This window comes from Anolis carolinensis, chromosome 4 (assembly GCF_035594765.1).
Source record: "Anolis carolinensis isolate JA03-04 chromosome 4, rAnoCar3.1.pri, whole genome shotgun sequence".
Lineage (NCBI taxonomy): Eukaryota > Metazoa > Chordata > Lepidosauria > Squamata > Dactyloidae > Anolis > Anolis carolinensis.
Window position 1 is genome coordinate 144,397,314 of NC_085844.1, and position 14,379 is coordinate 144,411,692.

Consider the following 14,379-nt stretch of genomic DNA (forward strand, 5'->3'; position numbering starts at 1 on the left):
CCTCCAAGAAAGCAATCTCTTATATTATGTGACTATGCTTGTGATGGTGATGGAAATAAAGAAGAGTCCCTCCTGAATATCTCAAGACCCAGGCAGGTTTGTACTGTCTGCCAGATAGCCTAAAACTGAGTCATACAGCGCTGTCAAATTCTCCCTATCCATCATTGACACTGTTAGGAAATTGGGAAATGGTAGTTCAAAAGTGTAACTTCCTCCTCTATTTTACTGTATTGGTTCATCCTTTTGACTTTAAAGTCATTGTCATATTTAGGAGCCCCTTTGTTAGTGCTGTTTTAGCTCCCAGAAAGAGACTTCCCAAATTACAGTTTTGTTCTGAAAGCTTATCAACTTCTAGGCACTTTCAGTTCTCCATCCTGCATTTTGGATGGTCTAAGCAACCTCAGAAAAATCCCAAGGGAAGATTCTGACCTCCAAACTGAATACTGTATAGTGCCCAACCTTTGATTTACATAAATTGACTAAGAACCAGTCACAGGAGATTTTTTTTCTCTGTTGTGCATTCCATTTACCTCATCCTATCTTAGTGCTAGCAAAGCGGTATAAGCTTTTCCACAAACATCTCCAGAACCCTATAATGAAACATACACAGGCTGTGCATTGATATGCAAAGGTAAACACTGCAGTCCTGCTAAAAAGATCATTTCATAAAAGAAAAGCTAACACTTTGGATTGGAAAGCCTTTAATTTACATAGAAAATCCATTAGAGAAATCCATTGAAAACACAGTATCTGGTTAATAAGGTTATGCTCTTCTTTTTCAATGTAGTTCAGAAGCATCGGTTTTATGTACCCTGCTTAGAACCTATGATTTGTGATCTCTGTTGACAAAATAAAAGGGGGGAAAGGTGATATGCCAGACAAAAATGGTCACTGATCTACTAGGATGTTTTATGTGTACATTAAACACAGAAATCACATTCAAAACCTGTGCTGGCAGGATGCAGAACTGGCTTCTTGAATGTGAGGAAACAAGCAGAGTTCTGTTGAAAGCCCTTTCTCATTTCCACTACCCCAAATTCTCAAATAGATTGAAGGATTGTACTTGCCCCACAGCCCAGACTGACCTGTTTTATGACCCTTCAATATGACCAGCAGGAAGGCTGGGACAGGTGAGTGATGAAGACTAACACTGGCAGAAAAATATAGTGTCATCTTCTATGGTCTTGGAACCCTCAAAGTGTGCCTTCACCACTGGACACTAGCTATGAAAGCTGTTCAAGGGTGATTCTTGCATAGCAGATGTTCCTTGACCTCTCCCATTAGCCAGTGGCCATGCAAGTAAGAGTGAAGAATATATGCATGGGCCATCTTCCCCATTTGCATGCCTCTCTCCCCTTCTTCTGATTACATGACTCTGCTAGTGAGAAAAGACAAAGGGACACCTGAGTGGGATTCCTCCATCACCGACATGACAGCTAATGGCATAGTCCTCCTTGCTGAACTGCTTACTTCATTGCACCTGTTCTCTATTGCTGACTGTTACATGTCTGTGGTGGAGGGCTAGAAAAAGGTGAGTGAGGAGGAGAGACTTTCTCCTCACTTTGGGAAAAAAATTAAAGACATCCCTGTACTGAGGAGAGGTTTGTTGGAATTGCTCAGTTTTCATTGAAGATACACATAATTGAAAGGAATATGTACACTTAAAATAGAAAGTGCGAATTTAGCAGTGTTTACTATAATATATGTGTATTTTACAGACATATTTGCTATCCAACAGTGCCTTTTCTGTTTGTTATCAGCATCTTTATACCAATTTTTAGATGAAGCTCATAAAGCAGTTTATATAAAGCAATATAAATAAAAATCCAGCAATTACAATGTGCATGCTTAGATAGATAGCTTCTCCAAACATGACTATCAGCTGTCTTCTGGGATTCTGTTTCACACAAGAGATACAGATCTTCATAAATTTTTGTTCTCATTTCCCTGTTATTCTCCTTGCTGTTAGAAAATCATGAAATACTGCTGTTTTTAAATCATGTTATTTTCTGCATAGAATATCCTTTTTCTTTTTTAAAGAAAATAGATTCCATGGGTAGAAATACGGTATCATTTCCTGTGCAAAAAATATAATGCTTTCAGAGATGCCCATCTAGAACTCGCCTTGTCAAGATTTCCCAACACTTGAGATAACAGTTTTTCTAAGATTTTATTGAATATTTTCAAATATTTCCACCCTACTCCCGCACCTGTATAGCTATTTTTGAGTCTATACATAAGACCCTAAAATAATACTTAAGTGGTCATGTGTTCTTTGAAGCAAACCCAATTCAGGGCTGAGTAATGGGTGAAATATAGTTACTTTATGATGGATATGGTTTACTTTTTTATTACTTTAATAACATTAAAACTTGTCAGGCTTGGACGATCAAACACAGGGAGCAGAAATATATGAATAACAACAAATCATCATTATAAGTGATATTTACTAGCCTTATTTCAATATAGGAGGTGAATATTTTCATATAATTTGAGCAGTCAATGAACCGTTAAAATATAAGACTCCCCCTCCTCTAAAGGTGATTTTAAATCAAGGCAAGCATTTTTTTTTCTTGCTTTGTAAGCAGTTTTCAGCACTTTAATTTGTTTTGAGCTGTAATGCTGTCAGTTGAGTATAGGAATGGTAGATCGCACTATAAAACCTCTGCTGAGCAGCCACCTGGCTCAACAGGAACTGTATATAAATGATAATCACTTTTTAACAGGAGCCCAGCTTGCATTTTGCCCAATTGTTTTTGTTTACTCTTGCATGCAGAATTCTTGCACATGCCTCATACATTTCTTCAGTTGCCAGAGACAGGTGCAATTTGTTCTCTCGGTATGTTTCACTCATATCCAACCTACATGAGAGAATTTAAAAGAACTCCTGAGGCAAGCCATTCTCTGCCACAGCAGCAAGAATTACTCCAGGTTCTGTAGTGGCAATTAAATCTCTTGTGGGGGAGATGCTGGGATACATGTTCCTTATTCCCCTTCATCTCTAGATGTTATGAATAAACACAATAAAAAACAGATACAGAAGTGTCAAAATGTTTGAGGTTACAATCATATGACCACCATATCTACAGGGGATGCATTCCCGGCCAGACTGTGGTTGCCTGAAACCATGGATATGATCAACTGCCATTAAAATGGCTTTCTTTTGTCCCTAGCATACCATAAAGTTGAATTAATGAGCTCAAGAATTTGCTAGGTCCTACAATACAACTCTATAGTAAAGTTCTGGGGGAAGCATATCATAGAATAGCTTGGACAACGTACCAAATTCCTGGGGAAACCATTTCCTCCCTGGCACAAGTAAGTTAAATTGTAGATATAGATTTAGCAGCTACAGGAGTCTTATTTTTCTCCTACTTGAAAGCACGTGTCAGAGAAATCAGTGAGAACTGGTGTATTTTCATTAGACATTATTATTGTTTTACTATATATATTATATAGGATGCTCGTTTCCATTTTAAAGAACCAAAATATTACTGGAATGTCTAAATATCCTATAGTAAAGATAAGTACAGTAGAGTCTCACTTATCCAACATAAACGGGCCGGCAGAACGTTGGATAAGCGAATATGTTGGATAATGAGAGATTTTAAGGAGAAGCCTATTGAACATCTAATTAGGTTATGATTTTACAAATTAAGCACCAAAACATCATGTTATACAACAAATTTGACAGAAAAAGTAGTTCAATACACAGTAATGCTACATAGTAATTACTGTATTTACGAGTTTAGCACCAAAATATCACGATGTATTGAAAACATTGACTACAAAAATGCGTTGGATAATCCAGAACGTTGGATAAGCGAGTGTTGGATAAGTGAGACTCTACTGTATGTGTAATGTCATTGGTAAATGTGTTTGTTTGCTTTGCCTATGAATACATGTGTGCACTGGAACATTATTGTTGAAATATTTTGTACAATGCAATCTCTACTTATCAGTAGAGAGGGAAGCAGTATTTGAAAACATTCAAAAATGTAAAACAAAATTAAAATAGTAATAGTTTGTTATTGCAAAGAAATCCTGTCATGAAGAATTCCTGGGTAATCTTCACAGCTTTGAACTGGTTTCACAAAAAATCTGCACATTGTTGTTTTCCACAGGGAACAGCATTTTCTGCATAGAAAATAATTATTCTAAACAGAAATATTTTTCCGTGCCAGAAAAATCCGTGATTGGGGCTTATTGAGTATAAGGAAACAAACTTTTTCTATGCAGAAGATTTTTTCATATATAAATTGAGTGCTGGCAGAGAAAGTGGTGTCAAACTGCATTAATTCTACAGTATTGATCCACCCTTAGGGAAGAATTACATCCCTGTTTATTTGCAGCAATGTTGATGCTATAGGTATAGGAGCATTTGTTTCATTTTCTACATCACAGGGCTTCCCCTAAAATATTTAAACTGTTCTCAATATTACTATGGGTGGTAGTGATACTAAGAAAAAAAATCTGTGTTTTTCTCATTTCTTTCCTATTAGGGACCACAAGGACCACAGGGGCCTGTTGGGTTCCCTGGACCAAAGGGACCTCCTGTAAGTATTTATTTCAAAGTAAATATAAACATCATTTTTCAAATTTGAAATATCGAATGCACAGAAATAGCATGCCATTAGATGAGTGACAACTAATTAAGGTTTCTCACTGTGAAGTGATTTATACTGAGGTTTGCAAACAGGGTGGGAAGATTCATGCTTGTGGGGTTTTCTTTTTATTAGAATCCCATGTTCTCCCAGAACCACAAGGAACCAAGTAGAAATAGAGTATCTGTAGGTATATATCAACTTACTATTAAGGAAAAGTACTTGTTGTGTACCTTCAAGTAACCGTATTATAGGGTTTTCCTAGAAAGATTTATTGAGAAATGGTTTGCCATTTCTTTCTTCTTGGACTTGCGTAGTACAGCTTGCCCAAAATCATCCAGTGGATTTCCGTCCGAGAAAGGATTTGACCCCAGTTCCTCAAATTCTAATCCAACATACAAATGATTACCCCATGCTTGTTTAAGAAACACTGTGCCTCTGAGTTTATTCTCATCCTGCGAGAACTGAACTCAGCCCACTTCAGCTTTCTCCCCAGGTTTTCTTTAATTCATTAGTCTAATTCAGAAAAAGTAAAAGATCCTTGATGATGTACTTCAAATTATCCGAAGGTTTACCATTAGGTTCTAATACACGTTCCTTTCGTCTCCTAAAAAGTTTGGGGAGACTGGCAGAAAGAAGCGGAGTAGATTCTTTATCTAATTCTCTTCTCCAAGTTGCCTATATGTGTAAATTCTCATCTAGCTTTGTATTTTTCATTTCAGAATTAGCTCCCATTGGTTTTACTGTAATTAGCTTACCCAATGTTTCTAACCTGAATTAGAGTGCTCCTGACTATTGAGTGAAATAAATAGTTAACCAAACTCCACATGAGTGTGTTCGCCCTAAATAGGAGTTAACCAACCTCCAAAGGAGTGTGTTCGACCTAAATAGGAGCCACCATTTGTCTCACAACAGTTGTTGTCAGAGGCATTCATTATATAAAGTGTTCTTTACAAGGGGGCAGTTCTCTCTATTGGTATCTAGGGCAGCTCGTGACTTCCATGTCAGCTGTACTCTGAATTTGCCATAGATAGTCCAAACCTTAAAGGAAGGTGCTAACCTTAAAATAGTTTTGGCATCTTGGGTAACTGCTTCAACATTTGGCCTCAAAATCGGAGTGGATTCAGCACCTCTTGGATGAGGGAGCCATTTGCTCTTATTGGTTGCCATGGCTTCTTGTCATCTTTATCATTGTGGTTTAGCTTGTTAACTCCAGTTTATGGTGACCCTGTAATGGGATTTTCATGGCAGTTTTCATTCAGGATTCTGCCATTGCCACCCTTTGAGACTGAGAGTTTGTGACTTACTCAAGGCTGCCTGCTATGTTTGCATGGTTTAGCGGGGATTCAAACCTTAGTTTCATAGAATCCTAGCCCAACACTTAAACCATTGCACTGTGCTGACTTCCTTTATTGCCATCCCTTATTCCGACATAGAATGTGAATATGTGTCCACAGAGAAATCATAATGACCTCAGATAGCCTTTTACTCGGTGCAACACCAGCCCTGTCAAGCTGCCAAGTCACTTTTTATGGACTTTGTGTTTTTTCCCTGATTAACTAATCTGAGTGCTGAAAAAAATGGACAAATAGTATCATCCCTGAGAAACATAGGGCAATTTCCTTCTCCCAGTTGATTAGTTGCTCTGTTTTAATGTGTCTGATCAATTCAGTTCTCCCACAATTCGCTCAGGGGAGTTGAATAGTCAGCAAATTGGACTGATATATCTAGAGTATGAAACTAGCTAAAATTGTGGAGTGGCAGCCCAGGGCCAACCCAGTACGTGCTTTGTGTCTCTTATAGTGAATTGAGAAATGAATTCAAACCTCACAAAATTAGCCTTGGGCAGTTCACCGGTTAGGAAGTAAGTAGCTAAAACTGGGCTGGTTCTGTAATGTAATGAAATGAGTTTTCTGGGAAATTGGATCGCAACAATTGGAAATGGCTAGAAAACAAGCAACAGAAATGGCAGAGATAAAAATCCAAACAGTACAAGCTGCATAGAATACAGAGTGTTGTGCTTTCACAGGAGTCGTGCTCTGTAACTGCTGCTGATTCGCTGTATGAATTTCCCATTGCTAAATTCATAGCTGCTCCCATAGGTCAAATCCCCTTTCATCATTCTGTGTACTGTAGCCTATACAAAGAAATATATGGTATTCATCATGTACACATAGACATTTCTTATTTTTTCCTTGCATGCTCTAAAAGAGAATAGGCAAAGTACAATACTCCTCATGTCAGTGGACTAAAGTTTCTAGCACTCTTCACTATTGTTTATGCTGGAGAGGGCTGATTGAAATTTCATTTGACCCACATGTGGAATACAATGTGTTTCCCATTCCTGCCCTGAAGTAGTCCATTTATAAGGATATACAAGGTTACTCCAGACTACCTGCCATGCAGACAGAACTAGCTTGCTACGCAAACGTTTGCAGAAACACTTCTTTTGTAGGAGTGATCAGATGCCACTAGAGGTCTCTCTCCATCTCTCTTGTGTCAATCTTGGCAAGAAAAAAGGTTGAAGTTAATAAGAAAGTTACATGATCTCCTATTTGCAGGAAGTCACCAGAATTAGTGTGCTGTGGACAATGGGTGGGTTAGTGAGTTTAATATATTGTATTCATAAATGAAATGGAAGCATTTGGTGGTTCAGAGTGATGTTCTAGGCAGTCAAAACTTTTAGAGAGCCATTTGCCTTTTTGGAATTGATCTGTCCTATTCAATGGGTTGTATTGTTGCTTTCTCTTAAATGCAACTCATGGGAAGCAAGAACCCTTTTTTTAGTGTTACTTATAACATGGGTTTGTACCAGCAAACAGAAGGAAACTACCTGCCTGAAGTCATATTGATCTATCATTCTTGCTTTTATTATCCTTGGTTGATAGGATTTCTGGTAGAATTTCCCAGTTTCATTCTTCGTAGGTCCTACTGTAATAATGTGAACCATTGAAAGCACGTAATTACGCTTGCAAACACATGTGATGATTGAAGGAAATGGAGGGGGGGTAGAAAAATGGCTAGAATGAAGTGGGTCAAATGCTGTCATCCCATCAGTTTTCTCTGCTCTGAATCTTCTCCCCCAGATTGCTAAAAAAACAAAAAGGTGATGCAAGTTGAATCTCCTTTTCCCAAATGCTTGGAGCAGAACGATTTTTTTTCAGGTTGTCTTTTTTATTGTTTTGCATATGCACACACACACACACACACACACACACACACACAGATAGATAGATAGATAGATAGTGATATTGATATAGTGAATGGGGATGGGAGAGACAGGTCTAGTTACACATCCAGCCCCAGCTATTTTTTTTCAGGGAGCTCTCCCTCTGCTACTATCGGAAGCTTGATGGGGAAAAGGAGAGGACTCTGGGTTGTGCCTGTAAAAAACAAGTGCCAGGGGAGGGAGAATTTCAAATGCATTAATCTGCTACAACCTGTGGCAAATTTCTGACAGCTCAGCCAATCCACACTGCATTGGAACCCCATTTCCAGGGTGCCTGCCCCACTAAGATCAGAGCAGAATGGAAAAACATTCTGTGAGCTTGTTGCTGCCGGATACCTTTGGAATTTTCCCTCCCCTGAGATGTAGTTTTTATTGGGATTTGTGCAAGTCAACCATCAATCCCAGAATTCCCATCTTCTCTTTTCCCCATCAAATTTCAGACTGTTATGCAACATCTTTCAGAAAACTGGGTCTTAATGTGTAGCTAGCTACCATTCTTTCCTCAAAGGTAGAAGCGTGGGAGCAGCAAAAAAATTACAAACCAGTGAACCAGTTTTAGATTACATTTTGAAAGTAGCAACTTGGAAAGTAGCAACTTGGAAAGTAGCAACTTTCTTCCCAGCTGCCTCCTTAAAAAAATCCCCTTGGCTCTCTGACTTCCAGTTCAAGCTGTGACAACACAATTGCCATCCAAAGACAGAGGAGAAATATTTCCCATTCTTAACTCCTGTTGGTAACATGAACATTGCTGTCCAAGAGCAAGCAATCAGCTTAATAAAGGACTGCCACTAAGTTTGTATTAGAGTAATATACCTGAAAACCACCTGGAAGCCCTGGAGATGTCAGGTTGATGGTTGGCTTGGTAGTACCTGTTTTTTCCCCCTAAACCAGCATTTCATTGTTCCTGTTTCCCACTGCAGGGACCACCTGGAAAGGATGGCTTGCCAGGACACCCAGGGCAGCGGGGCGAAACTGTAAGTGTGTGCTTCCTATTGTTTTTCACAAAATCCTTCTGCTACACTGAGATTTGTTTTTGAGAACTGCTGTTCATTTAGACTGAGATGAATAAAACACTGGCATCAAAAAGCCCTGCTGTACTGACACTGTATCAACCAGCTGTTGTGGAGGCTTTCCAACATAGCCAAAACATTAGAGCAGTATATGACATCTGTCCCAGTATGGTATCCTACTATGCTTGGGCAGTCAGTGGCCATGTGTATTTATACTGAGAGCTGTTATGTCCTGGAAGAATAACTTGTGCAATGAGGTTTCATTGCCCTCTTTATAAAAAGGCACCACCATTCAGGTAACCAAGGGTTTTTTTTCCCCTGAGCATTATATCCTCTGGCACATCGGTCAAAACACTTAGGTCAGTGTGACCTTTGACCAGCCCCATGATGGTTTAACATGTAACAGGGGCTGATCAGATTTATTTGGGGAAAGCTACTTAACACAGCTTTCCCTAAGGTTGTAATGACCTGGTGGAATAACCTGAATTCTGAGCCTCTGTCAAACAGCCATTTTAATTGTTGGTATTTGTTCATAACATTAAACTAAATATGAATTTACAATATGTGGGGAAAGCTAAACTTTATATGTGTGTCAGTCATTTGTACTTGATTGCATTATGACAGCATATAAAAATGACAGATGATGATTTAGTTTATATTTTATAAATGTTTTTAAGCTGATTGCACTGGTATTGTCAATGTTTCATGCAATGGAAAACCAGACTAAACACATACACAGACTTGATTCTATGTTTAGATAAAGTTAACTTAATAAAGTTTTAAAAAACTTTATTAACCACATGTACTCTAATGTGACCTTTGGAATTACATGAGCTACCCTTTTAGTTTTGCTTCCACTAACTGTCTTGTCTACCAAAAGTAATGCAGATTACTCACATGTCTACATTTGCTAACTCTGGAACAGAATTAGATGTCTGGAAGCAGGCATAGCCGAGCAGCTGTCAAACAGGAGGCTGCGATTTCCAATGAAGAAATGAGCAGCTAAGCAGAAGGTGTTAATCTTCCCTTCATCTGCCATTTTAATCCCAAAGCTCTTCTGCTGTTATAAAAGCTGGAGTGTTGTGTACTTTTTCAGGTGTTTCTCATATATGGGAACTTTTTGTGAAAATTTCACTTGGACAACTTATTTTTTACAATGTGTTCACACAAATATATTTGTTTCCGCACAAACATTTTTGGTTTTTAATTTTAAAAAAATTAAAATGTGTTCACCCAAAAGATCTCACCAAGTGGGTGAAATAAGATTTTTTTCCTATTCTCATGTGTAAGGAAAAATAATCAAACATAATCATCCTTATATTTCACTTTGCAATTTTCTCACTGTGATAGAAATGTATAAGACACTTTTTTAATTCCAAATGCCTGGTTCTATCCCAAAAACAGGGATGGGAAACCTCAAACTCTGGAGATGAATGCACATGTCTCCGTCTACCCTCCAGAATTCAACTGCTGGCCATTTCACCTTCCATTCTTGAGCAATTTTCCAGACTTTTTGTGAACTTTTAGTAGTCATTGTGTTTGGAAAGAGATAAAAGTTTCTTTGAAGCCATGAGACACAAGAATCCCATGTGGAAAATCTGACAAGGAGAAGGTATCAGGGAGAAAATGGAAATGTTGAGGGGAAAAATATTTTTATATATTAAGAATCACTTTGTTATTTACGTAATATAAATATATTATATATTTGTTCATTTGGAATAATATTAGAACTACAGTTTTTTCAGATAATGATTAAAAGTTGATTTTAATTTTTAAAAATATGTATTGTTTCTTACACTGAAGCTACAAAAATCTGAAGAATAAAGGAAACTTGAATTATAAACAACCTATATACATGTGCAAGTTCCTCACCAAACTACAAAACCCAGGATTCCATAGTGTTAGACATGGGAGTTAAAGTGGCATCTAACTGCATTAATGCTACAGTATACCCTGGAATGTAACATAGCAGCTATACTAATGAAGAGCAGTTGGTTCATAGAACTCCATAGTAGATTATATAGTTGTTGGTTTTTTTGCAGTTCCACACTGGAAAAGAATTAGCTAGACCAGTGTGGTCCAACCTTTAGTTAACCGAGGGCCAATCAAACTTTAGTTTAGGAATGTGAGGGCCAGAGACATTCCAGAAAGAAAACAAATTCTTTAAAACTTAAAGCAGTAAGAAGGGTAAATGATTTTTCCCAAAAAAAAAATTTCAATAAGAAGGGGAAGGGCCAACAAAATGAATTGCTGGGCTGCATGCGACCCATGGGCTGCAGGTTGGACCACAGTGAGCTAGACATTACACATGCTCTCAGAAAAACATGCCTTAGAGAACCATCCATCAGTTCCCAGTACTTGACCTCTTTCTTTTAAAGAATGTTTTGCCACACTGCTTTAGTAGCACACTTATCTTTTAGTGATATGACGCGTAGTATTTGTATCAAATTACTCAAATTTTAGAGTTGCTACTGGATTTTTCCTTGCAGCAAAGCTTGAAGACAAGTCTGGAGGCTGTTGCAATAGTGAAAAAGACTTTCAAGTGAAGCTGGAAGTGTTTTTGTGAAACCACTGACATTTCTTAGAGAAAATTCAATTCATTTCTATCTGAGACATAACAGATTTCTCCCCCCCCCCCCAAGTTACTCCTCCATTTCACAAAGGAGGGCTTCTTGAGCCTTCACCTTCCCAAACCTATTTCTTTCTCAATCAGCATTCCTTGCATACTTTTAATCATCTGCTTGTCCCTCTGTGTCTGCGTATGTATATACATACACTTGCCTGTGTGCTTTTGAATATGTCTATGTGTATATCTGCAGAAAATATATTAGAGTTGAACTAGAGGAATACCATCAACGCAATCAAAGCCATCTAATCTGTTTCTCAGAAAGTGTGATCTGTGAAAACTAACTGCCCCTTTGAACCTCACAATTGAAGTGACTGAGCTCAGATGATTGAAAAGACACTTCAATATTTTACATTTAAGTGTGCAGAGTACTAATAGAAATGGCAAACTTTATTCTTCAAAAAGACAAATTCCCCTGACACTTCACTTCTTGCTTACCATCTCTTCCATAGATATATAAATGTCATTGTAATATGCAGAAGCATTAGTAACCATTCTTTGTTTCCTATTCTAGGGTTTCCAAGGCAAAACTGGGCCACCAGGCCCAGGCGGAGTTGTTGGACCTCAGGTATAATATTTCTGTCTTACTTTTATATTTCCAAAATGTGAAGAGAATATTTAATGTTATCTGTCATGTCTATCTGAAGATGACCCAAGATGTGGCCTAAATTATGATCATGAAGGTCATGTTGAGAACGCTCTCATATTCACTCTATCTCCAGAGCAAATTACTCATTCAAGAGAGACCCATTCCCTTCCACAATGAAACTTTGACTTGGGCAATCAAACTGATCGATTCTACCCATGCTTAGCTTCCAGTGACCATGCACTGAAACAAATATACAGTAGAGTCTCACTTATCCAACATTCGCTTATCCAATGTTCTGGATTATCCAACACATTTTTGGAGTCAATGTTTTCAATACATTGTGATATTTTGGTGCTAAATTCGTAAATACAGTAATTACTATGTAGCATTACTGCATATTGAACTACTTTTTCTGTCAAATGTGTTGTATAACATGATGTTTTGGTGCTTAATTTGTAAAATCATAACCTAATTTGGTGTTTAATAGGCTTCTCCTTAATCTCTCCTTATTATCCAACATATTCGCTTATCCAACGTTCTGCCGTCCCGTTTATGTTGGATAAGTGAGACTCTACTGTATGTAAAATTAATACATTTAGTTGAGGAAAAGCATGTGCTATGACAAACAGGCATCTTTCACCATTGGAGACATCTAGATCAGTTTGTTAGATTTTCAATATTGCTTAATTTTACACTATATATAGCCAGTCATTGATATACTGCCAATGAAAATAATCTTCTTTATGGAGGTATTTCCAATAGTATGTATACCGGGTATCAAGTCTCGGAAACAGAGTAGTCTGAACCCCAATTTTAAAGTGGTTCAAAATATGAAAGCTTCCAAATGGAATAAACATCCAAGGAAACTCTGGGGGAAAAATAGAAGGTTAGGTGAAACATTTCATAGGATTCCTCATATCACTACCACAGAACTCACAGACAACAGAATATGGCACAGTTGCAGTGTGGTGATGGTAAACTATTATCATCTATACAAATAAATATGTTTTTATAGCATTGAGCTAGAGATGTCATTGAAAATCAGTTAAGACTGAAGCTTTCTCTGCCAACAAACAATAGACAGTAAAGAAACAAGAGAGAGCCTTGATTGTAACATCTTTTAGCAGATTGGAGGGGAATATATCCAAAGATTCCATTACATCAAAATCCAGATGGGCCTATATCAAACCAATACAAAGACATAACAGTTGTTCTTTTGTACAGAGTACCAGTATATCAAGCTTTTGCATATAAAAATACTAGAAACAATAATTTAGCCCTCTAAAACTGTCTTGATTTTCAAAATTTAAAGTATCATCCAGTGGATATCTACTCAGAAGTAAACCCCACTGCTAGGAAAGTGGATATGGAATTTTAGCTTTAAATTCATTTATTGGAGATTTCAGCTGATTTTAGTGGAACATGAAATCAGTGGAATCGATAAATCGATAGAAATCTCACCAGTATCACTGGAGGGGAATTTAAAGTGTTCCAAGGCAATCTTAACAAGCTGGGCCTGTGTGAGAGATGATGCTAGGCAGCAGGATTCATGGAGAGCAGTCTTTGTTTCATGTTGAATTAAGAGCATTGTCAGGAATCACAATGACAAGGCTATAAAATGGCTGTAGCAAATATGTTAAGAAATGCTTTAGCATGTCAGCCTCTTTTCTTGTCTTTGCTCCAGCTCAACTATGAAAGGTTTATGAATCAGTTTTTTTGTTTGTTTCAGCACTTCAGTGCACTGAAACAGCAGCCAGCCTTACTGAGATGGCAATCTGATCAGAATTATATTTGTTTTCCTGTCTTATTGACCAGGTTTTGTTTATCTAATATCTGTCCATGCTATGATTTTGTTGTAAAGACTAATGAAATCTTAGCTGTTATCCTCCTTTGTTTTCTATTCCCAAAACTTGATTGGAGTCCGAATCACTTTTTTTTTCAGTCTATGTGCATTTTAAAATATAACACCTACTGTTACCATGAATTGGAATCTATGAATTAGAATCAACAAATTCTATTTTACCATTTATATCTGTGTGTATACGATGATTGGACATACATTTTTGTGATGAACATAATTATCATGCTGTGATTATGTTTCTGATGTGGCTGTTTGATATTTATCATCACATCGCAGTAATTAAACTGTTGTGGCAAAAGGCTGTATTTTCTTTGCATCTTTCTTGAAACAGTTTTTAACAAACAGGAAGAATAGTTAGAATCCTTTGAAGCCAGCAGCGCTTGTCTTTTAAATTCTGAAAGGAACACTGTCAATGGTGAACTAAATCGGGATTGCCTCACCAGGGTATTTGAAAACACAT

General features: G+C 37.5%; 1 protein-coding gene across 5 annotated transcripts in view; it reads left to right on the plus strand.

Moving 5' to 3' along the window:
- Positions 1-14,379, plus strand: part of col11a1 (collagen type XI alpha 1 chain) — a 314,486-nt gene that overhangs the window by 204,198 nt on the left and 95,909 nt on the right. For all 5 annotated transcript variants that reach the window (XM_008109137.3, XM_016993104.2, XM_016993102.2 and 2 more), the window contains 3 exons: positions 4,503-4,556; positions 8,754-8,807; positions 11,984-12,037. In XM_008109137.3, the coding sequence (XP_008107344.1) occupies positions 4,503-4,556; positions 8,754-8,807; positions 11,984-12,037 (162 nt within the window). The remainder of the gene's footprint in view (positions 1-4,502; positions 4,557-8,753; positions 8,808-11,983; positions 12,038-14,379) is intronic.